This window comes from Zootoca vivipara, chromosome 5 (assembly GCF_963506605.1).
Source record: "Zootoca vivipara chromosome 5, rZooViv1.1, whole genome shotgun sequence".
NCBI lineage: Eukaryota > Metazoa > Chordata > Lepidosauria > Squamata > Lacertidae > Zootoca > Zootoca vivipara.
In genome coordinates, this window is record NC_083280.1 from 15,539,825 (window position 1) to 15,562,037 (window position 22,213).

At 43.1% G+C, this 22,213-nt stretch overlaps 1 protein-coding gene across 1 annotated transcript in view; it reads left to right on the plus strand.

The window, feature by feature from the left end:
• SLC7A14 (solute carrier family 7 member 14) overlaps positions 1-22,213 on the plus strand; it is a 56,413-nt gene that overhangs the window by 22,726 nt on the left and 11,474 nt on the right. Inside the window, exons 2-3 of the mRNA XM_035133216.2 lie at positions 4,036-4,536; positions 21,264-21,500. Of these exons, the coding sequence (XP_034989107.1) occupies positions 4,233-4,536; positions 21,264-21,500 (541 nt within the window). The 5' untranslated portion in view covers positions 4,036-4,232. The remainder of the gene's footprint in view (positions 1-4,035; positions 4,537-21,263; positions 21,501-22,213) is intronic.

Genomic DNA, 22,213 nt, shown 5'->3' on the forward strand with positions numbered 1-22,213 from the left:
AAAAGCACTGTCAGTAGCACACTGGACTAGGCCTCCCACATTGGAAGTAAGAATTCCACCACTTGGCTATGAATGAAGAGCTCAACCTTATGGCTATTGGCTGCTAGTTGTGATGGCCATCTGCTGTATCCAGGATCAAAGGCAGTGTGTCACTGAATTCCAGTTGCTGGGGAGCAACAGCAGGAGATGGCGACTGTGCTCCTGCCTGCCTTTGAGTTTCCCGCAGGCATCTGGTTGGTCACTGTGGTTGGAAACAGGCCTATTCAATAGGCCTTTGTTCAGGTGGTCTTATATCCTGCTTTATAGAGGACAGTCCCTGATTTAAAGTCCAATCCTAGCCCTGTTGAAAGATAACAATATTGATGGGCATTGGTAAGAGGTTATATTAGTTATATCTAGTCCTCTACAGACCCGTGTATGTGTGTTAGGAAACAAAAGAAGAAATGAGGTTCCGGTTTCCGCCGGCAGGAATGGCGGACCTGTTTTCCATCCCTCTGACCTTCGTAAGGAATTTGGCGGTTGCTAGGGGAGTAAATGGCAACCCCCTACCCTCTCCGGGGGTTACGGAGAGGGGCCGCTGGCCCGCGATGCCCCCAGACCCACTCCGACTGTTTATGGAGTGGGGGGAGCTTGGGCTGAAAAGCACTTACGAGGGCCAGGACTCCCGGACGCTAATCTGCATGGCGGGGATTTCCATGGTTAAAGAAGATAATTAGGCTTAAAACTATGGACATACTTCAGAAGGAGGGGAAGAAGCGCTGTTTACTGCTGAGAAATTTATGCTGCTGAGGGAGAGGAGTCAAAGGCTGTATATCATCTGGAAGAAGGATTGATGGGGACGGAGCGATAAGGGAATTGAGTTTTTTTTTATTTTTCTTCATATGAGTTACTTCGTACCTTCCCAGAAGCGATGTCCTGGCTTGTTTGGAGTGAAAGAGAAGCAAAAGACTGTGTGAGTTGAACTTTATAAACTGTTGTTACTGAGCATATTTTTTAAAGATGTGGAGTTGCCGATGAGAAAAGCCCCCCCCCTAGTCGGACGGAAGGAGTCCTGGACGCGTTCGGAGGATTTATGAGCTGTGACGCACTTTGAATTGGAGCAGCGACCTGAAGCTAAGTTCAGCTATAGGGCAAGGAGATCCATTAATTTACCAAGAGTTTATGGTTTGATGTTTGGGTCTTCTGCCTGGAAAAGCTGTAAATTTTATAAAGATCGTTAATCTTCATGGCTATGAGAGAAAACGAAAGTGATTTGAGCTTTTTAAGATGGCGCTGCTTCGACGCAACAGGGAGCTCCAGACTAAGAAGATTTATGGGGAGGCTGGACTGATTAACCCACACAGGAGAAAGAACATTTGTGAAACCTTGTTTGATATTTATCTCAGCAGCTGGGAAACAATCGGTTGAAAGTGGAAAACATCTATGTGACTGTAAGGGGAAGATCTGGATTATTATGAACTTGGAGGACGATTTGAACTTTAGAAAAAAGACGGCAGTGGACGGTTGCGAGGAATCCCCAATTTCTTGAAGCATGGGAACCCAAATAAAAAATTCTCTAGATGATTTGGCATAACATTCGGTTTGATTGATATATATATGTGTATAATTTGAAATAATGAATGTGATATAATTGGTTTTAATTGGAAAATTAATAAAAATATATTTTTTTAAAAAAAAGGAAACAAAAGAAGAAATGGCTGGTGCCTGTTTTTTTGTTTTGTTTTTTTAGGAATGCAGGGCTTGCGCATAAAGAGCCCCAGTAGCAGAATTTAAATCCCATCGTTAGGTAGATTTAGTGAAGTGTAGGAATAGGCTTCTAAGCCATGTTATAATACATTCCAGCTACTTGAAGCGGTTGGCTCCCTTTACCCCTCCTGCATAGCACACCACACATTGAAGGAAGTTTAAAATATACTTTACTTACAGTCATGCATTGTTCTTAGCAGCAATGATAAAATTCTGGTAAATGTTCTTGGTTGAAAAGTAGCACAAGGGCAGCCTCAGACATATGTCTGGGACAGAGAGCTAAGGTGAGGGACATCTGCCTCCATCACATGCAACAAAAGAGAGAGGGGGAGAGAACAGGAAATAAGCATTATTTCTTCCCTCTCAGGAGAAGCAGGAAGCCTACATCACTGAGCCTACTCTAGCAATTTAGAAGTCTGTGGTTCTTAATCCTTTCACATACTAACTCTGTCCTGAACTAGAGACTATTGGCCCCTTGCTATCTATTCTGATTGGCAGTAATTCTTTTGAAGTCTTTTGAAGGACTTGAGCAGGACAATAGCACCTTCCCCTTTCCAGCAATTGGTATTCAGAAGCATACTGCCTTTAGCTGTGGAGGCAGAGCATAGCCATTGTGGCTAGCAGCTACTGATAAGTCTTATCCTCCATGAATTGACCTACGGTAATCCCCTTTTCAAGCCATCCAGGTTGATGATCGTCTCTGCCTCCTGTGGGAGTGAGTTCCACAGTTTAACTATGCACTGCATGAATATGTACTTTCCTTTGACCTGAGTGTTTCAACATTCAACTTTGTTGGATGTGCACAAATTCTAGTGTAATAAGAGAGAGAAGGTTTTCTCTAGCCACTTTCTCTATGCCATGCATAACTTTTTAAACTTTGATCATGCCACCTCTTCCTCACCTTTTCTATGAACTAAAAAATCCTAAATGCAACAACCTTTAATAATGGGGTAAATCTTGCTTGCGGTAAATATTTGGGGAAACTCTAGGTCAGGCACCCCCAAACTCGGCCCTCCAGATGTTTTGGGACTACAACTCCCACTATCCCTAGCTAACAGGACCAGTGAGTTGGGGCAATTGGAATTGTAGTCCCAAAACATCTGGAGGGCCGAGTTTGGGGGTGCCTGCTCTAGGTTTAAGTCAACCATCAGCAGTCAACTTAACGCCATGTTTTTGCTAACTTGACTAAATTTCTGTATGTATTAAAAACACATTTTTAGATACGAAGGAGGAAAATAGTTTCTTTTTAGCCAAAAAAAGAGATAATTGTTTCTTCCCCAGGCAGCTGGAAAGATATTGTTTCACACTACCCCTTCCCTAAACAGTGAAAAGTTCAAGGCACCATTTGCCCAGCAAATATCATTTGTGGAAGAGAACACAGAAGAAATCTTGTTACCTTTCTAGTCATCTATGTCCAAATATGCAGAGTAATCATTGCTCAAGCACAAAAAGCAATAGGTTGCCGAAGCAAGCACACAGCAAGCAAGTATCTACAGCACAGTCCTATGCCTATTTACTCGTAAGTGAGGCTTATTAGCTTCATATTCCCACACAGTGTATGTGTGTATAAGTTTGCAGCCCAAGTGTAGAGCAATTAAGTGCTGAAAATCCAACTGATGTGCATAGATGTATGATCCAGGCCTTATTGTGCTGCTGACCAATTGCTCCATACTTTTTGAATTTATATTCTGAAGAATAGCACCAACTGGGCAGGTATCAAGAGCCCTCTCAGCAGGACCCCCCAAACCCAGCAGGGCTCTCTTACCGCATTTTAAAGTAAGTGGTGTAATATGCATTATCATCTAATTACCACACACACACAAAAGAATATTAGGTCCAATGTTTAAAATTATCTAGCTTAACCACTGATTCTGAGTGCCACCTATCCTTGAGTAAGAAAGACAAGGACAGAGAAGCCACCTTCATTGCTTCTGAGATTCCTGCATTGCAGGGGCGTTGGACTCCATGACCCTCGGGATCCCTTCCAATTCTACGTTTCTGTGAAAATGACGCCACCACATGAACACATAGCAGGTCTATAGTATGGGACTTAAGAAGAACATCAGAAGCTGCCCATTACCAGGTCAGACCATTAATACATCTAGAAATTAGTATTGCTTACACTGTACACCAAATATGGCTGACCTGGTCCTCCAGGTGTTCAACCAGCATAATGATGTATTACTGTAAGACCGTCTTGGTGCCTAGGAGTGGGATAGTAACATTTCATGGTCCCACTTTCTTTCATTCACAGGAATATCCCCCCCCCTCTTTCTCCCTTTCTCATAGGATCTGACAAGGCGATACTGAAACCCAGGTTATTAAAGCTTCAGTTTACATTCACACCGCAGTGGCTTTGAGTTGATATGGACCATCTCTGAAACTGACTACCTGCCTGCTAAAGTCTATGCTGTCAGACTTTGTTACGGGAGCTAACTGAACTCTGTGGTTTTCGTTGGCCTTTCTTCCCATCCCTTGGCATCACAATGAGCGGCATCCTCTCGCACTTGGACCCCCGGCGGATCCAGTGGGGTACCACATGGTATGCCATGCACTCTCGAATCCTCCGCACCAAGCCAGTGGAATCCATGCTGGAGGGGACAGGCACCACCACATCCCATGGAACCAAACTGGCCCAAGTGCTCACTACCCTGGATCTGGTTTCACTGGGTGTTGGAAGTTGTGTTGGCACCGGGATGTATGTGGTCTCTGGCCTGGTTGCTAAGGAGATGGCCGGGCCAGGCGTCATCGTTTCCTTCATCATTGCAGCCGTAGCCTCCATTTTGTCTGGTGAGTCTTCCCAAACTGTATGCTTACTAAATGCCTATTTACTGAAGAACAGTTGTGGCTGATTCTATTTCTCATAAATCTCTAGGGGGAACTTTTTAGCTTATCTTTCATCAAGCATTGTCGTTGCTCATAAGCCAGGGGTTGGGGTTCCTTTTTGGGCCAGGGGGGCAGATCTTTATCTCCACCCCACCCCTGCAAACCCACTGTGACAAGTGGACAAGTCCACCCATCTGTCAATCATCTTATATCATGACCAGCTGATGAGCTAAGGGTTCGATCCTGCTGGCTACAGGGACCAGAGAACACACTGGTGATGCAACACCCAGCGGGACTGAACCCTGCCCATCAGCTGACATCACCCAGTGGCATCAGTGAGTGGACAGCTGGGGTTGGTTTGGAGAAAATGGCCCTGAGGGCCAACCTGGACCTCCTGGCAGGCCAACATTAGCCATGGGTAGGGTTGCCAGACTCAACAGTGGACAGGACTTCTGTGCCTTTAATTGCCCTGCTCTTTTTTGAATCTGGAAACCTTAAAGAGAAACCAGCAGACCCTTTGTTTAATTTCCAAGCAAAGGGTCTGCTGGTTTCTCTTTAAGGTTTCCAGATTCAAAAAAGAGCAGGGCAATTAAAGGCACAGAAGTCCTGTCCACTATTGAGTCTGGCAACCCTAGCCATGGGCCATGAGGTTCCCCACTCTTTTTCTTAAGCATTCCAGGAATACATATTTTATAAGCCATTTGTTATTTGAAGTATTATATGTATTTATCTATTAGAAACCTTTTTATGCCGCCTTCCACTTCCTGTCTCCAGGCTGTATACAACTGTATTGAAATACATGTCAAAACAGCATTAAACCACAAGAAGAAAATGCAAGGGAAAACTAGGGCAGAGTTAAAAATATAATATACTGAGATCAAACACCAGCCTGGGAGCACAAATGTCTTTTTAAAATTAAATAGGGATGGGACGACTATGTTAGAATCCCAACAGACTATTGCCTTGAAGTGCTCAACAAACTGTCAGCCAAAAGTAATACGAAATGCTCATAAGTCGTCATTTTACTTTTCAGGAAGCAGCATAATCGTCTAAGGCTATTGGGGTGGCACACATTGGTGTGCAATGCTGAATGTTCAGACTGTAAAGGTAGTAATCTGTGCTGTCTTTCCCTCTGATTAAGGACATTATTAATCTTGTTTATGTTACCTGCCTTCCATTTTATGAGGCCTGCTGAAACTCTCTAGATGGCACTGACCCTAAATGCCTAAACATGCTATTTGTTCAAGGAGAAAAAAATGGCAAAATATACAAGAGCTAAGTACTATTCTTTTAATGAGTCAACACTTTTGGTTGTGACTATAGCACTCGGTGATCACCCCTAAACCTAACTAGATATCATAATAATTATGTAAGAATTCTGCCTCAATTAGAACTGTGCTCAATTTAAGGTTTAGCTGGACTTTTTTTAAAAAAATATATTTTTATTAATTTTCCAATTAAAACCAATTATATCACATTCATTATTTCAAATTATACACATATATATCAATCAAACCGAATGTTATGCCAAATCATCTAGAAATTTTTTTGGGGTTCCCATGCTTCAAGAAATTGGGGATTCCTCGCAACCGTCCACTGCCGTCTTTTTTCTAAAGTTCAAATCGTCTCTCCGAGTTCATAATAATCCAGATCTTTCCCTTACAGTCACATAGATGTTTTCCTCTTTCAACCGATTATTTCCCAGCTGCTGAGATAAATGTCAAACAAAGTTTCACAAATGTTCTTTCTCCTGTGTGAGTTAATCAGTCCAGCCTCCCCATAAATCTTCTTGGTCTATTACCGAGTTTTGTTTCATTTCCACAATCCTTTTCAGATATCATGAGAGTCAGCTCAACCACTATACTGAATATGAAATCTTTGTAAACCTGGGATCCCCACCAGACTCCCTCTTGGTTCCTGCCTAAACCTCTTGCCCTCCCAATTTTTATTATATTTTTTAAATTGAGGTCTTTTTTGGCTTGACAGGCATATGATTGGAAGGAGCTGTGTGTTTTAGTGGGGTTGTTTGCTTTGTTTGTGTTGTATTTGTTTTTTTTGGGTGTAAACATTTTACCTTTTTTATTAAGGGTCTGACCATCAGCTGTTTTCCTTCTGTATTTTGTGGTTTCCAAATGTACCCTGGGCCCCAAACGACTGGGGACCATAGGAGCCAACGCCTAAGGGTCGAGGTCCCTTTGCTCCCCAAAAAAACATTTGAGGGAGCTGCCCCACTCAAGTTGATGGGCATTGCTATTCAAATGATGTACGTGCACCATGCCTTGTGATCAATTATGTGGGGCAGGGCTTTCCTGGGTCCCCCCAATATTTTATTCAAGTTGGCACACCTGCTGAGAACCATTGTTGTAGATGTAGACTGTTTCAATTACCTAGCTTAACTGGATGTAGTCAAGTTAGAAAGCAAAGTACAATGTAACGATACATACACTGTGCTCAAGATAAGGATTGCTTAGACCAGCTTTCCCTAACCTGATGCTGTCTGGGACTGAGGAAGTTGTAGTCCAATAACCTTTAGAGGACATCGCTTTAAGGAAGGCTAGCTTAGACTATCAGGGGATTTGCATTGACACCATCCTTTTCAGACATCATGAGAGCCAACAAATGCCTCCAGAGGGTCTCTGGTTGGCAAAAAAGGCTTATGGATTACTCCAGGGGTCCCCAGACTACGGCCAGGGGGCCACATACGGCCCGCGAGGCTCTTTTATGCGGCCCCCGGGGACCCCCACTGCCTGCTCTTACTGGCGCGGCTGCCCACTTTGAACCTGGAAAAGCAACGGAAATAGCTTGTGTGCACGAGCAAGCGTCATTTCTGGTGTACTTTCGGGTCGGAGGATGCTTCTGCACATGCGCACAAGCTATTTCCGGCACTTTCCAGTTCGGGAGTGTGCCAGAAATAGTGTTTGCACATGGGCGCATGCACACACTCCCCTGTCCACCGTGCGATCGGCGCAGCGGACATCCGGCCTGAAGCCGGGTAAGTTAGGGGACCCCTGGATTACTCACTGGCTACACCGAACATATATATAATCCATCTTAATTAGCGTAATTGTTCTAGCAATATGGTACGAAGTGTACTTGTGTGGATTAATTAACACTCACTTCCACTACCCTATACTAATGAAGAGAGAAAGGAAGTTTTCAGGACCCTCCAGGACTGTCAGAATCTATTACCCATTATAGTTAAATGGCACCTCAAGCTAAGCATCCTTTTGAATATCAGATGTCAGGAACAAACAAGAGGGGAAGGCTATTGAATATGTACCCTGCCTGCAAGTTTCCCAGATGCAATTGGGATGCAGCATTCTGGACCAGGTTGACCAAAAGAATGCTGGACCAGCAAGACTCTTCTGTTTACATGCCTGAAATTTGTTTGCAAATTTGTTTGAAATTTGATTGCAAGGTTTGGTTTTTAAAGGATCGCAATGAATAAGAAGAAGTGGAGAAGCGTAAAACAGAAGTCTCTGAATCCTGACTTCATTGATTGAATTTAGCCAAGGGTATGAATTGGTCTATGTTTTCCACGTGAGCCCGTTTACTGCTGGTGTTGTCCTTTACAGTTCAATGATAGCAAGCAGACACAATGTTCCAATACAAGCAGTTGAAAGGAGCCTTCTGTGCTTCTGAGGCAGGTTATTGATGCTTCAAATTTGATGTGGGTGTCAGTTAAGAAAACACTGATAAATAACAGAAGAACCTTAATTTGAATTCTGCATTGTGAATGCAACACCATAAAATAAAATGTCCCAGATTAATTTAGCTTTTTAAAACAAGCTTTTCTCTAAGTAATGCTGTATCAAGCATAAAATAGTTGTTTTCATTCTACTTTCTCTTATGAGATTGGAATTTCTCATCCAAGGTCTACACCTGGCCTGGCTACAAAACATCAAGGGAAAACATTCAGCTCATTGTTTCACTTAACTGTTGTTTTGAGGACTGGTAATGGCTAACTGGTGCCACAATGGATGGACTAGAAGCAACTTTATCCACTCTGGTGGGACCTATCAGATTTTTATCAAGGTGGGTCAAGACAACAGTGGGCAGAAGACAACCATGGATCTGCCACTAGCTGTCTGGACTGCAAGGACTTCCGACACCCACCTGATTTACTAGTAGAAACTAAAGGACAGTCCTCCTGCCCTGGGTCAAATTATACTGCTGAAATGAAGAAGGCTGTTGATAGATTTCGGTGTGGAAGGGCTATGAGCTCCATTTAGATCTGGTGCCTAAAATAAATTATTTGGCTCAGAATTTTTTAATTCTAAGTGTATATCCTTTGCAGTAAGTTCCAGTTGGAGGATCACAGGGTCTACTAAAAAAACCCCACCTGTTCCTACAAGACTGAGGTCTGCCCAACCCAGATTATGGGTTTATCCACAATTACCTTTACTCTGCTCTTTCCAGGCACAGTCCACTGTTTAAAGCTCTGTGTCCGAGCACTCCCCCTTTTTTGCAAAGAAAACCCCAACAACCTGCCCTTTAAAGCTCAATAAAAGCGAATGTCAATCTGCAGAAAGCCCAAATTGATGTTTGCTCCAATTGAGCACTAAAGAGCAGGTTTTCATGGGGAAAGCTTGGGGCAAAACAAAAACAGAGACTCAGACACAGAGCTTTTAAGCACAGACCTGTGCCTGGAAATAGGAGGGCAAAGGATAAGTATGGATAAGTATTATCCACAAAGCATAGAATCAAATAGGATGATATTTATGTGGGTCTGGACCAAAACATCCCAAAGCAGAACTTCAAGAACTATAAAAGGTTATAAAAGGTTATTTAAAAAAGCCTGTTCGGGGGGGGGGGGTGACATAAATTCATACCTATAAAAAAATTAACACAACCAGGAGCTAAAACTCTGACTTACCTAGGGATAGAAAATGCTATTGAATAAAAGCACAATGCTTTTTTAGGCATCAGAATTCTAAAGAATAAAGCTAGCCATAATAATAATTACAAAGTCTATATTAGGTCAGCCAAAATGCCATAAAATAGTGTGCAAGGTTTTAAATTCCCCAAAACACTTTATCAGTTTTTTTAAAAAAAAAATGGGTTGAAGAGGGGAGAAAAGGCAGTTGGTGTTCGTCAAGCCATACATGTCTCAATTTGGCACATTTCAAGAGGCAGAGTGGGAGGAGCTAGCAGACATTCAAATGAGGCACTTTAAGTTTCAGATGTTTGCAGGTTTCATGTTGCCCAGTGGCCTCCTGGGAAGAAGAAATACATGATGGCTGAGCCCCCATCTCTGTAAACATAACAGCCAGCTGTCACTGATCCAAAGTTACTAATATGTTTTCTGACGGGCGTTTGTTCTTCTGAGACAGAGATAAAAATAAGTCTCTGTGCTATCATAGCAGCTGGACTGCAAAATGTGAAGCCCCACCCAAAATGCTGCTGAGAAGGTACGACAGGACACCTTGTCAGATCACAGTTTCAGGTAGAGCTCACACAACTCAGGTGGTGTTCTTAGCCAGTTGAAAGCGTTTTGGTTACATTACAAATTGGAACAAATTGATGCAACGAAGGAGGTCTGTGACTTTTACATGTTAACACGTACCAGGAAGGATTTCTGGGGTACCTGGTAGTTTGTTAAGAGAGCTGGGAATTGTAGCCCTGTGAGGGGTCTCCTAAGAATTCTCAGGACCCTTAACAAACTACGGTTCCCAGGGTTCTTTAGAGGTAGTCCTGACTGTTAAAGTGGCATAAGAGTGCTTTAGATGCATGGACTGCATGTGAACTCATAGAAAACCATCCAACTACCTGATCCTATGACCTTGGTAGTTTTCCATTAAATATTACTTGGGTACAAACAACACAGCCACACACTATAAGCTAGAGTAACACACAAAACTGCCAATACTGTATCTCTACCACAGGGGTTATGTTTTAAAATTTTAAGATTATAGCAAGTTTGCTGTGTTGGTTATTCCTTTTCTTCTTTCATCTTGATTTGCTTTCATTCCACTGAAGAAAAACATTTTCCCAAGCACTGAGATATATTTTCATAGTCTCCTCGGCCATTTCCCTCTTTTTGATCATTCCTGAGTTTTGTTATTTATAACAGCAACACATTCTTGGAAAGCAAAAGTGAGGCTGAGCTAGGAAATCACAAAGTACATGAAACTGAATCTTTCGCTTCACCTTCTGCTTAACCTTTTAGCTGCGGTTCTCATAAGCATCTGGGATATAAACAAAACCTTGGGATCGGTTCTCATGTTACTATTTTCAAGAGCCAGCTCTCTTTTCACTGAGCTAGCCTGGGTGATCATATCTCAGCTTCATAAACTGAGATAAGAATGAGCCTTTTCCCAGGACACATATGTAGCCTCTTCTCCTGCTTGAATGTGAGCCGCAATAAACTAGTGTAACTAGTGCTTCACAACGTTTACAGCACAATCAAGGTTTAATGTGAACTGCTTTAGTAATTCAACTCATGTATGTTTTAAAGTAGGGTTGAGAGTTTTTCTTGATTTTATTGTTTTGTCTTTTTGTAAACTGCTTTGAGGTTTGTTTTTCTACAATCAAGCGGTGTATAAATTGTATGGCAAAAAAGAGGGCACCTATTTTCCCTCATGCAATCCTAGGCTGGATCTAGACACATCAAAGAAGCATTTCACGTAAACGCGTACAGGGAAATCCTGTAGGGAAAGACGGGACTCAACAGCGCCATCTGGTGACACCGTGTTCTATTGCATATACAACACATATAAAACACTTTATTTACCAGTCTAGCTGAGTCCCTAGCCATGTCTACTCAAAAATAAGTCCAACTGAATTCAATGGGACTTATCCCAAGGTACATGTGTGTATAGAATAGCAATCTCCAACATATTTACCATGGAAAAAGTACCATTAAATTCAGTAGATCTTGCTTCAGAGTCGACATGGCTAGGACTGCATTGCTAAGGAACTGAAGAAAAGGGGATTTTATTATTAAAAAGAAGCAGCAGAAGATGCTATAAATAGGAAATTATAGCTGGTCTTATGAAAGCCCTAACTATCCAGCTGTGTTTATTTGTTCCTGAATGATACCATCAAGCATATTATCATGCCAGCAAAGTTATTGTTACACTATTTAGGAGCTGAGACATAAAATAAATAAATATTACCCATAGATCCATTTCCAATCATCTGCTTTGTAGGTCTATTTTATTCTACTTTATCTTATTTTTAAAATCTACAGCCATGCCAGATTGGGCAAATCTAATCCTAATTTGAAAAAAAAATTCTTGCAAAGTCATGTTAGGTTCTTTTGCTAGAAGCTCTGGTCATTTTGTAAAAAATTGGGACCAGCTCTTTGCTTCCTGCATGAATGTTTAATAGGCCAATAAACAGGAAACTGTATTCCTGTCACATACACAAATTGATTCAGATGAAAAATAATTGGGTTTCTGGCAGATACATCTGGCCTCAAGGTATCAGGAATGCATTAGATCTGTGTTGTTTTCCACAGAAAATAAAGGAAACAGCACTTGTCTCCATCCAAGAGAGACCAAAACATATTTTTACTTTGCTAAAAGAAACACATTGGGTAACGAAGCTCACAAAACATTAGATTGGCTTCATTAGAGACATTATTAATGGCAGGCAGCACAATTCCACCCATCCACCTCAATCCAGCACAATTTTAGAAGTAGCTGGTTTATTACTAGCTAAATGGCCTTTATGGCTGGTGGCTACTGGCTGCTGGAATTTGTGACCCTGGTAATCATAGCTGAATACTTACTAGGATGACAGGCATAGAATATACAGCTGTGCATCACTGAGGATAGCCTTGTTGACTCCCTCTCTCCTTACCTCCTTCAACACTGGGTTGAAGGACACTGGGTCATTTGCCCAACTTCTCTAGCCCAGCGTAGGCCCCTTGCATCTTATTCTTCCCTACTTCTGCTGAGTCCGCAAGACAACTTTTAATTTCCCCCCCAAATAATCTTTATTCAATTTATAAGAATGAAAAAATAGAAAATACAAAAAAGAAAGACAAAAACCAAAAAGCGAGAGAGAAAAATAAATAATAACAACAATATTTCTTATTACTTAACATTGTTATATAGACTTCCTCGATTCCCCCCTCACTGGGTCCATTTTTAACCCATCTGTAGCAATTTTCATATTATGTCTTAAGCCATTTTCCAGCACTTACACATTTTCATCTTCCTCTATTTCATAAACAATTTCTTCTTCATTATCCCTCAATTATTCCTAACCTATAATCATCAATTATTCTTTACCTATAATCATCAAATATTCATAACCTATAATTAATTTCTCAACATCTATCTTCAGAAAATAATATCCATTATTACTTCTCACCCCACTTCTACTCTGTCACAACCTAACAGCCACACTTCCTTCTCTCCCCCCCGCTGCCCCCCCAATTCTCTAACTGCTACATGATGCCAACCACCAGAGTTACCACTTTTCAATCCTTTGACAATTTTTATTCCCCTTAGGATCTGACCCCAGTATGTTCTCCCTCCCTCACTGGGAGAGCAATGTTCCATATTGGTTCATCTTTGAATACCTTTTGTCCCAGGCATGGGTCTTGCTCCCACCCCCCTCACTGAGAGAACAATGTTCCATGCTGGATCTCGATAATTTTTTTTCAATGATTTGGTCTATCCCTTCCTCTTCTTCTTTAGGATCATTTGCATTGTCCAGGACCGATAAGTGTTCAATTTTCTTCTCTAGACTCTCTGGTATATCCATTCTTTTTTTGATTTCCACACACTTCTGGTTTCTCTTTTCAATCTGTATTGTGTTCTGTTGTACCTCACTTCTAATTTCCCATAACAATTTTAAGAGTTCCTCTTAGAAATCAGAAAAGTCAGGTGTTTTTAATGTCTGCTGGCATCTTACACGTCTCAGATTTCATGGGCACAGCCAAGGGTGCAAAACAGGAAATGGCGCAGTTTATATCTCCAAACTTCAGAAACAAAAATTATATCCAAACTGGTTGCAAATTAGCATTTTCAGTTCTCTTCATACTTTAATACTCTTATAACCATTTATAGAAAGAGCATTTAACAATCTTATTGTTCACAGTCATATATTTTGAGCTCTCTTCACTGCTGACAGTTCACGACCTCAAAGAGGTAAACAAATTCCTTTCTTTTGTGACACCATAATGGTGGCTCGCTGATCCCTCCAGGGACCTGACTCCAGCTTACAGGGGGACTTTCCCCAGTCCAAAATAGATCTTTGCAGGGATTTTACTTAAGTTCAGCCCTTCTCCCCTTTACCCTGCCTCAAGCGGAGAATTTTAAGTCCAATCTTTGGAAATTTAAAACTTCCTAATAATCTTTCCGACTTTGGGCAAGATAACTGCTTCTCACTTCTCTCAATAGGGGAGATCAACTTCCGTATTTAAATCTCCACCCGTGGCCAATTCCTTGAATATCCCTCTTTTTTTTTACTCACGGTGTCCCAATGTCTTCAGATCTTTTTAATTTAGAAGAATCCACCGCTCAACAGGCTGTCAGCTCGGAGCTTCAGGCTGCGAAGGTAGCAAATCGACTCACAGGCACCCACGTCTCCACTCCACTTGCTCTCGGGCTCTTATTAGAGCTTGCCGGGGAGTGGAGGAAACGTGTCTAGGCACAGCTGAGTCCCCATGACCCCAGAAAGCTCAATCTGGGGTTCTTTTGGGGGTCTACCGTGCTCTCGCAGCTCCCCCCTCCTTCACAGCACCAGGAAATCTCGGAGCTCGAGATTTCCTCGCCGCTCAGCAATAGCGGTAGACCAGAAGTCCGCAAGACAACTTTTAAATTGGCATCTAAGGACACATTGTCACATGGAAGATGGAGCCAGTTTGTTTTCTCCTGCTCTGGATGGTAGGACTTGAACCAACAGCTTCAAGTTACAAAAAAGGAGGTTCCAACCAAACATCAGGAAGAACCTTCTGACAGTTAGAGTTGTTCAACAGTGGAACAGTCTCCCTCGGGAGGTGGTGAACTCTCCTTCCTTGGAGGTTTTTAAGCAGAGGTTGGATGGTGTCAGGAGTATGGGCAGGAGTCAGGCTCTGGGGCCTGTAGTGCTTTGCAGGACTGGGGCATGCCTCAACTTGTGCTGGAGAAGCAAGGCGTGGCCACACAGGTGAAGTCCTCAGCTTGTGCTGGAGAAGCAAGGAGTAATCACCCAGGTGAGGCCACTTGAGATCTCACTGCACCTGGTGGCAGGAGCTGGGAGGGATAAAAGCCCAGCATTTCCCTTCAGCTCTTTGCCACAGCAACGCTATCCCTGCCTGGTTGCATCTGGCCTCCTGTTCCTTGGACCCTTGCCTTGTTGCTGCCGTGCTTCTTGGACCCCTGCCTCGCCTTTGCCTTGCTCCTGCCCCGTGGACCTTCGCCTTGCTTCTTGTTCCTGGATCCTTCGCCTTGCTCCTTGCTCCTTGGACCCTTGCTTCGCCTTCGCCTTGCTCTTGCCCCGTGGACCTTCGCCTTGCTTCTTGTTCCTGGACCCTCGCTTTGCCTTCGCCTTCTTCGTGCCCCGTGGACCTTTGCCTCTGCCTTCGACCCTGCTTCTTCACCACCATCTTGCCTCTGGTCCTGACGCCCGCCGACCGGACCGTGACAGATGGCCATCTGCCATGGATGCTTTAGCTGAGATTCCTGCATTGCAGGGGGTTGGACTAGATGACCCTTGGGTCCCTTCCAACTCTACAGTTCTATGACTGTATGCCACCCAGAGGAAACCATTACACCTGCATGATTCCACCTCTCTTACTCCCTCCCCAACACCCACTGTTTATTCACCGCCGTCCTATATTTTTGTAGAAAAGCCCAGAAGGATAGCCTGCTGAAATGCACTGGGCATGAATAAAAAGTGCATTACTCTCCTGCCTCTTTGAGATTGTTTCTCCTTTGTTATTTTCCCCCGCCGAGATGCTTCCTGTTTTCCTGTGTGTGTGGTTTCATGCACGAATGAGCCTCTCTGGATAACTGAGGCACAGGAAATTCTGCTCATGTTCCATATGAAAATTATAACAGGAGCTCGAGTTACCTTGGCATACTAATGAGATATCTGATTAGTTACCATTATGCATATCCTCCAACATTTCTCCAATGAAAATAGGAAAAGAGGGACATTCTGGGATCAAATCAGAAACTGGGACAGCTTCTGTAAATCTGGGAATGTCCCTGGAATAAAGGGACACTTGGAGGGTTCTCATTATGCACACCAAACACAGTCCTTACACCTTGCCTGCTTGCCTGTGGGCTAAAGTTAGCCACCAGCTTCATTATGGTTTTTCAAGTCAAAGCCTGGAATAGAATACCTGTCTTCACCAAGGCATCTGTTTCATCAATCTTTCAGGCATGTACTTATTCTCTGGTCTCTTGTGTGTGCAGCTTGCATGAATTTTTAATCAGCTTTGAATAATTACTTTATATGCAAGTCAATGGTTGGAGGGTCAGTCGGTGGGGAAGGGGGAGAGGAATTAGGATTGGTTCCTCCCCCACCTCATTCTTCCTTGTTCCTGATCTACGTGGTGGAAATAAAAGTCTCAGATATCCCCTTCCTTGAAAGCTTTCATTATCCAAGTGCATATGAAAGTGCATGAAATATAGAGGGCCTTCAATAAAGAGAGAACTTAATATCATCAGCCTGCTCTTACATGTGCCGTTTAGCACATTCACTGGCCTTAGTGGGGGAAAACTGGGGCAATGTGAAAATGACAGTCATTTGAATCATCTTCTCAAGATGTCAGGCTGGTTGCAAACTCAGAAGGACAGATAGGGGAGAAATTTGATTCAGTGTTCATTCAAAGGCAAACTTTGCAGTTTCCAAAACAAGATGCAAAATGAAACCCAGCTATCTGCCCCTGGGCTCTCACTTCCATCCTCTCCCCCATGCTTTGTGACATCTACATGAAGCTGCTGGGAGAGATCATCAGGGGGTTTGGGTTGGGTGTTCATCAATATGCAGATGATACCCAGCTCTTTTAAATCAGAACCAGTGAAGGTGGTGAAGGTCCTGTGTGAGTGTCTGGAGGCAGTTGGAGGATGGATGACGGCTAACGGATTGAGGTTGAATCCTAACATGACAGAAGTACTGTTCTTGGGGAACAGAGTGGTATGGAGGACTCCCTGATCATGAATGGGGTAACTGTGCCCCTGAAGAACCAGGTGGGCAGCCTGGGAGTCATTTTGGACTCACAGCTGTCCATAGAGGCACAGGTTAATTCTGTGTCCAGAGCAGCTGTCTACCAGCTCCATCTGGAACACAGGCTGAGACCCTACCTGCCTGCAGACTGTCTTGCCAGAGTGGTGCATGCTCTAGTTATCTCCCGCTTGGACTACTGCAGTGCGCTCTACGTGGGGCTACCTTTGAAGGTGACTCGGAAACTGCAATTAATCCAGAATGCGGCAGCTAGACTGGTGACTGGGAATGGCCACCAAGACCGTATAACACCGGTCTTGAAAGATCTGCATTGGCTCCCAGTACGTTTCCGAGCACAGTTCAAAGTGTTGGTGCTGACCTTTAAAGCCCTAAATGGCCTCGGTCCAGTAGTCCTGAAGGAGCGTCTCCACTCCCATCGTTCTGCCCGGACACTGAGGTCCAGTACCAAGGGCCTTCTGGCGGTTCCTTCATTGCGAGAAGCCAAGTTGCAGGGAACCAGGCAGAGGGCCTTCTTAGTGGTGGCACCCGCCCTGTGGAATGCCCTCCCTCCGAGCACAATTCAAAGTGTTGGTGCTGACCTTTAAAGCCCTAAACGGCCTCGGTCCTGTATACCTGAAGGAGTGTCTCCACCCCCATCGTCCAGCCCGGACACTGAGGTCTAGTGCCGAGAAGTGAGGTTACAGGGAACCAGGTAGAGGGCCTTCTCGGTAGTGGTGCCTGCCCTGTGGAACGCCCTCCCAGCAGATGTCAAGGCAATAAGCAACTATTTTACTTTTAAAAGACAACTGAAGGCGGCCCTGTTTAGGGAGGTTTTTGATGTTTGATGCTGTATTGTTTTTAATATTCAGTTGGAAGCCGCCCAGAGTGGCTAGGGAAACCCAGCCAGATGGGTGGGGTATAAACTATTATTATTATTATTATTATTATTATTATTATTATTACTATTATTATTACTATTATTGCTTCTCCAGATTTTGCAGTGCATTACTCCAGTCAAATAATGTGTACAAAATGCATAAATTAGAGTAAAAATGTGCATTAAAATGCATTGTATTGGGGGAATTTGCTTTGCAACAATGTGTACATTGGGCAGAATTGCATACCAAAATGTGCCTATTAGGAGAAATTGATCTTCTGTTGATGCAGCCTAGAATAGCATTTTTTGCTGCTGCATCACACTGTTGACTCATGTTAAGCTTGTGGTCCACTAAGACCCCTGGATCATTTTCACATGTACTGCTAGTAAGCCCATGGGCTTACCATGTCAGTTGCCGAAATAACTTGATCAGTACTAGGGGTGGAGAAATTAAATTTTAACACAAGCCTACCTAATTCACACTTCTCAATATAATATGTATATTATATAATATGTATATATACACACAAATCTATATGCAGGGGAAACCACTTATAAAAATAAGGAAAATCACATACAAAAATTTATATACCGTATTCGGGAAAATGCTACATAAAATGCTGGTGACTTTTCAGGGGGGCTTTTTCAAAAAATCACAAACTGATGTATGAATTGAAATGGAAATGAACCGATTTCTCCATACATTGACCGTGTGTGTGTGTGTGTGTGTGTGTGTGTGTGTGTGTGTGTGTGCGTGCACACCATTTGTTGCTCTGTAATTGAAGAGGCTGGGCCTGTTCATGGTACCTTTGAATCATTCATATTCTTTACAGCATGCTAGAAGTTCTGACAGCACAACAACCATGCGACAGTAAACACTTTAGGAATTGACTGTGAAATCAAACAGAAGGCTGGGGTGGGGTGGGGGGAACCAATGAGTGCTCCTACGGCAGAATGGAATTGGCTAGAAATTGTATCCTTCCTACCTGCTTATCATACTCCAGAATGAAAGAGCAGAGGCCGGCATACACACTTCAATTACAGGGTATTATTGACCGCTGGGGTTGGCGTTGTTCCCATTGAACTAAGTGATGTTAATAACAGCCTGTCTCGCTATCAGAACAGAGGAGGAGGCACAGACCTGAATCAGCAACAAGTCTGCAGCTATAAACACCAAGAGGGACTGGTTAGAAAAGATGGGTTTTATTGGTGCTTTCAGTAATCCGTTTTATTTGTTTTGTTAATCAATTATTTCCCATAAAACACCCTGAAATGATTTAATGAAAGCATCAACAATGAAAATATAAATGTAAGGAATTTCAAGTCCAATATGGAAACAGATTGGGTGTGTGTGGGTGTGTGTAGGCTTGTTTGAAAAGGAAGTTCTTTAATAGATACCAAAAAGATAATAGAATTGGAGAGTTGGAAGGAGCCCTGAGGGTCATCTATATCCACCCCCCTGCAGTACAAGAATATCCAGTTGTCCCATACAGGAATCAAAGCTGCTATCTTGCCATTATCAGCACCACACTCTAACCAACTGAGCTCTCCAGGCTGATGGAATTCACTATTTCCTGATATGTAACAGGAGGACTTCCAAAGGGTAGGTGTTGCTACACTAAAGGCCTGATTCCTGCATCATATGGAAAGGACCTCCTGACCATAAGATGGTCTGCACAGGAGGCTCTCTCCTCACCGCTCAGTGTTCAGTTAAGTATTTAAGTGGTGAGATGAACTGTTGGGTATCCTGGTCCCAAGCTGTATAGGACACCAGTACTGACACCTTGAGCAGCTTTCCAAGTTAGCGTTTCATTGGAATAGTACATTGTTGTAGTAAACAGCCCTACTGTTGGGCAGAGTGGGGCACCTGCCTCACATATCCCAGCACTGGGTGTCAGTGGCTGTTAACTTGCTCTTCCACCCATCCTGGGCTGCAGTACACTTCTTTGCATCCTGGCAGCCTCCAGCATTCCCTCTACCAAACCTAATTCTAGACAAGGGAGAAAGCCAACCCTGTGGCTTTATTTACCTGAATGGGGGTAACACTGTTACCAAACTCCTGCCTGTTTACATGCTTTACATGTTTACATGCTGTCCGAATCCAAGCCGTGCTTCCCTGTACCTCTCCCTCTAAACATGTAGGGCCTTATGGCCTTATGGCTTAGACAGGCACGTCCAACATGTAGATTGTGATCTACCAGTAGATCACTGGGTGTCTGTGGTAGACCACTGGTAGATCACTGGCTCCCCCCAAAGAAGCTAAAAAACTTTGGCTCCTCTAAAAAAAGCTCAGCATTTTAGCCCTGCACCTCCCCAAAATGGGGCTTTCCTCCTCCCTAAAAAAAAAGCTCAACAACTTTGATCTGAACCCCTAAAAAGGGGGTAGATCACTGCCAGTCTCTTGGGAGTTGGCCACCCCTGGTAGCACATAGGTGAGGTGCATCTTTTGGGCTAGGCAATTCATGGAAACAACTCCTAATTTGATTTGAAGAGGTTTGTTTAGGGTTCAAGGCGTGGTGGAGGGAGGGTTGGGATTTGAGTCCAATAGCTTCTGGAGAGCCACATTTCCCCCAGCCATGGCCTAGGAAGGGGTTTCCCAAACTTGGGTCTCCAGCTGTTTTGGGACTAAAATTCCCACCATCCCTGACCGCTGGTCCTGCTAGCTAAGGATGATGGGAGGAGTAGTCCAAAAACAGCTGGAGACCCAAGTTTGGGAAACCCTGGGCTAGTAGATGAGCAGTTGATGCTTACCACTGCCAATTCCACAAAGGCTAGACCGATTTAGCACTCCAAGCCTCTTCCTGTGAGAATCTTTGGACAGAGAGAGGAACTCTTTTCTTTTTAAAAAAGCTTATTAAACAAATTTAACAAAATACATTATAAATCAATATAGCCAAATACATTTTCGCCCTTTTTATACCCTCCCCTCCTCCCACCCTCCCAAGACTTCCCTCAGCTCCCCCCTCTGGTTTGTTTGCACATGTTATTCTCTGCATGTTATAAAATTGTACATATCATTACCTTATCTATCATAGGTTCTACTAATAAATTGTGGATGTTTAATCAAAACCTGCCAAGGAGTCCAGATCCTTTTGTTGTCTTTTTAAATAGGTTGTAAAAAGTTCCCATTCTTCTTTGAAGTCACGGTTGTCCTTCTCTTGTAGTTTATATGTCAACTTTGCCAACTCTGCATAGCTCATCAGTTTTTCTTGCCACTGTTCTTTCGTTGGGACTTCCTCAGTCTTCCACCTTTGTGCTAACAAGACTCTTGCCACTGTTGTAGCATACATAAATAAGTTCTTTATTTTCCTTGGCAGGTCTTGTCCTAAAATCCCTAACAAAAATGCTTCTGTTTGTTTGTTTGTTTGTTTGTTTGTTTGTTTGTTTGTTTGTTTTTTGCAAATGTCATTTTGAACATCTTTTTCAGTTCATTATATATCATCTCCCAAAATTTTCTAACTTCTCTGCATTCCCACCACATATGATAAAAAGTACCTTCTTTTTCTTTACAAATGTACAAAACTGGGTTAAATAAATGCTGGAAATGTTGAGAGAGGAACTCTTAAAGGGACAAACCTCTTATGGCTTGGCTATTCCTTCGCAAGAGCTCAACCATTTTCTTGTTTTGACGCCATCTTATAACGGATTACTTTTCCTTCAGCCGCATTTCCTTATGGTTACATGCATTTCCTGTGTCTCTGTCCAGGGGTTTGCTATGCCGAGTTTGGTGTGCGAGTTCCAAAAACCACTGGCTCCGCCTACACTTACAGCTACGTCACAGTGGGAGAGTTTGTGGCATTTTTCATCGGATGGAACCTAATCCTGGAGTATCTGATCGGCACAGCAGCAGGTGCCAGTGCTCTAAGCAGCATGTTCGACTCCCTGGCCAATCACACCATCAGTCGCTGGATGATTGACAGCGTTGGGACTTTGAATGGGCTGGGTGAGGATTATGCCGGATTGTGACTCTTGTCTATGCCTGATCATGTAAGTTAGGCTCCAAGAGGCCATGGGATTCTGAATGGAAATCGCAGCATACGAAGGTGGTTTGAAATTGAAATATTGTGTGCACTGATTTCAACATTTCCAGTCCCCAAGCTTAGGAAAATGTGCATCTAAGTTTAAAAAGCTTTCCAGCTGCCACAGTAAAACTTAGTGGCAGCTCACTTAGAAGGCTTGAAGATCCTCTTGGTCCTTCCCAGAGCCCCAGAAAGGCAAGACCATATTTAAGAGCAGCAGTCACACACCACAACTAAAATACATCTGGTCCTGGGGCCAACAAGGGAATGGTGAGTGACTGGGTGGCAGGGTCAGGACTCTGGGGGACCTTACTAACGCTTGGGCCTTTGACCAACTGCTGCCATTGGACTTGATATAAGCAGAGTAGGGACCACCATACTGAAACCCACCTTTCAGACATTTCCAACACTTGTGTTTAAGGCGCTTTTTAAATTTCAGCACTATTGTGCATTTGCTTTAAGAGCATTAAAAAGTAAACGGAAGAAAACAAGATAAAAAAACACCATGGAGATAAATACAGGGTCATAAAGATGGCTTCCTTTCAAGAGATGGGAATCAAAAAACAAAACAAAACCCCACCCTTATCTTTAAGCACTATGAAATGCAAACAAATATTTTGTTTCGTTTTCATTAAAT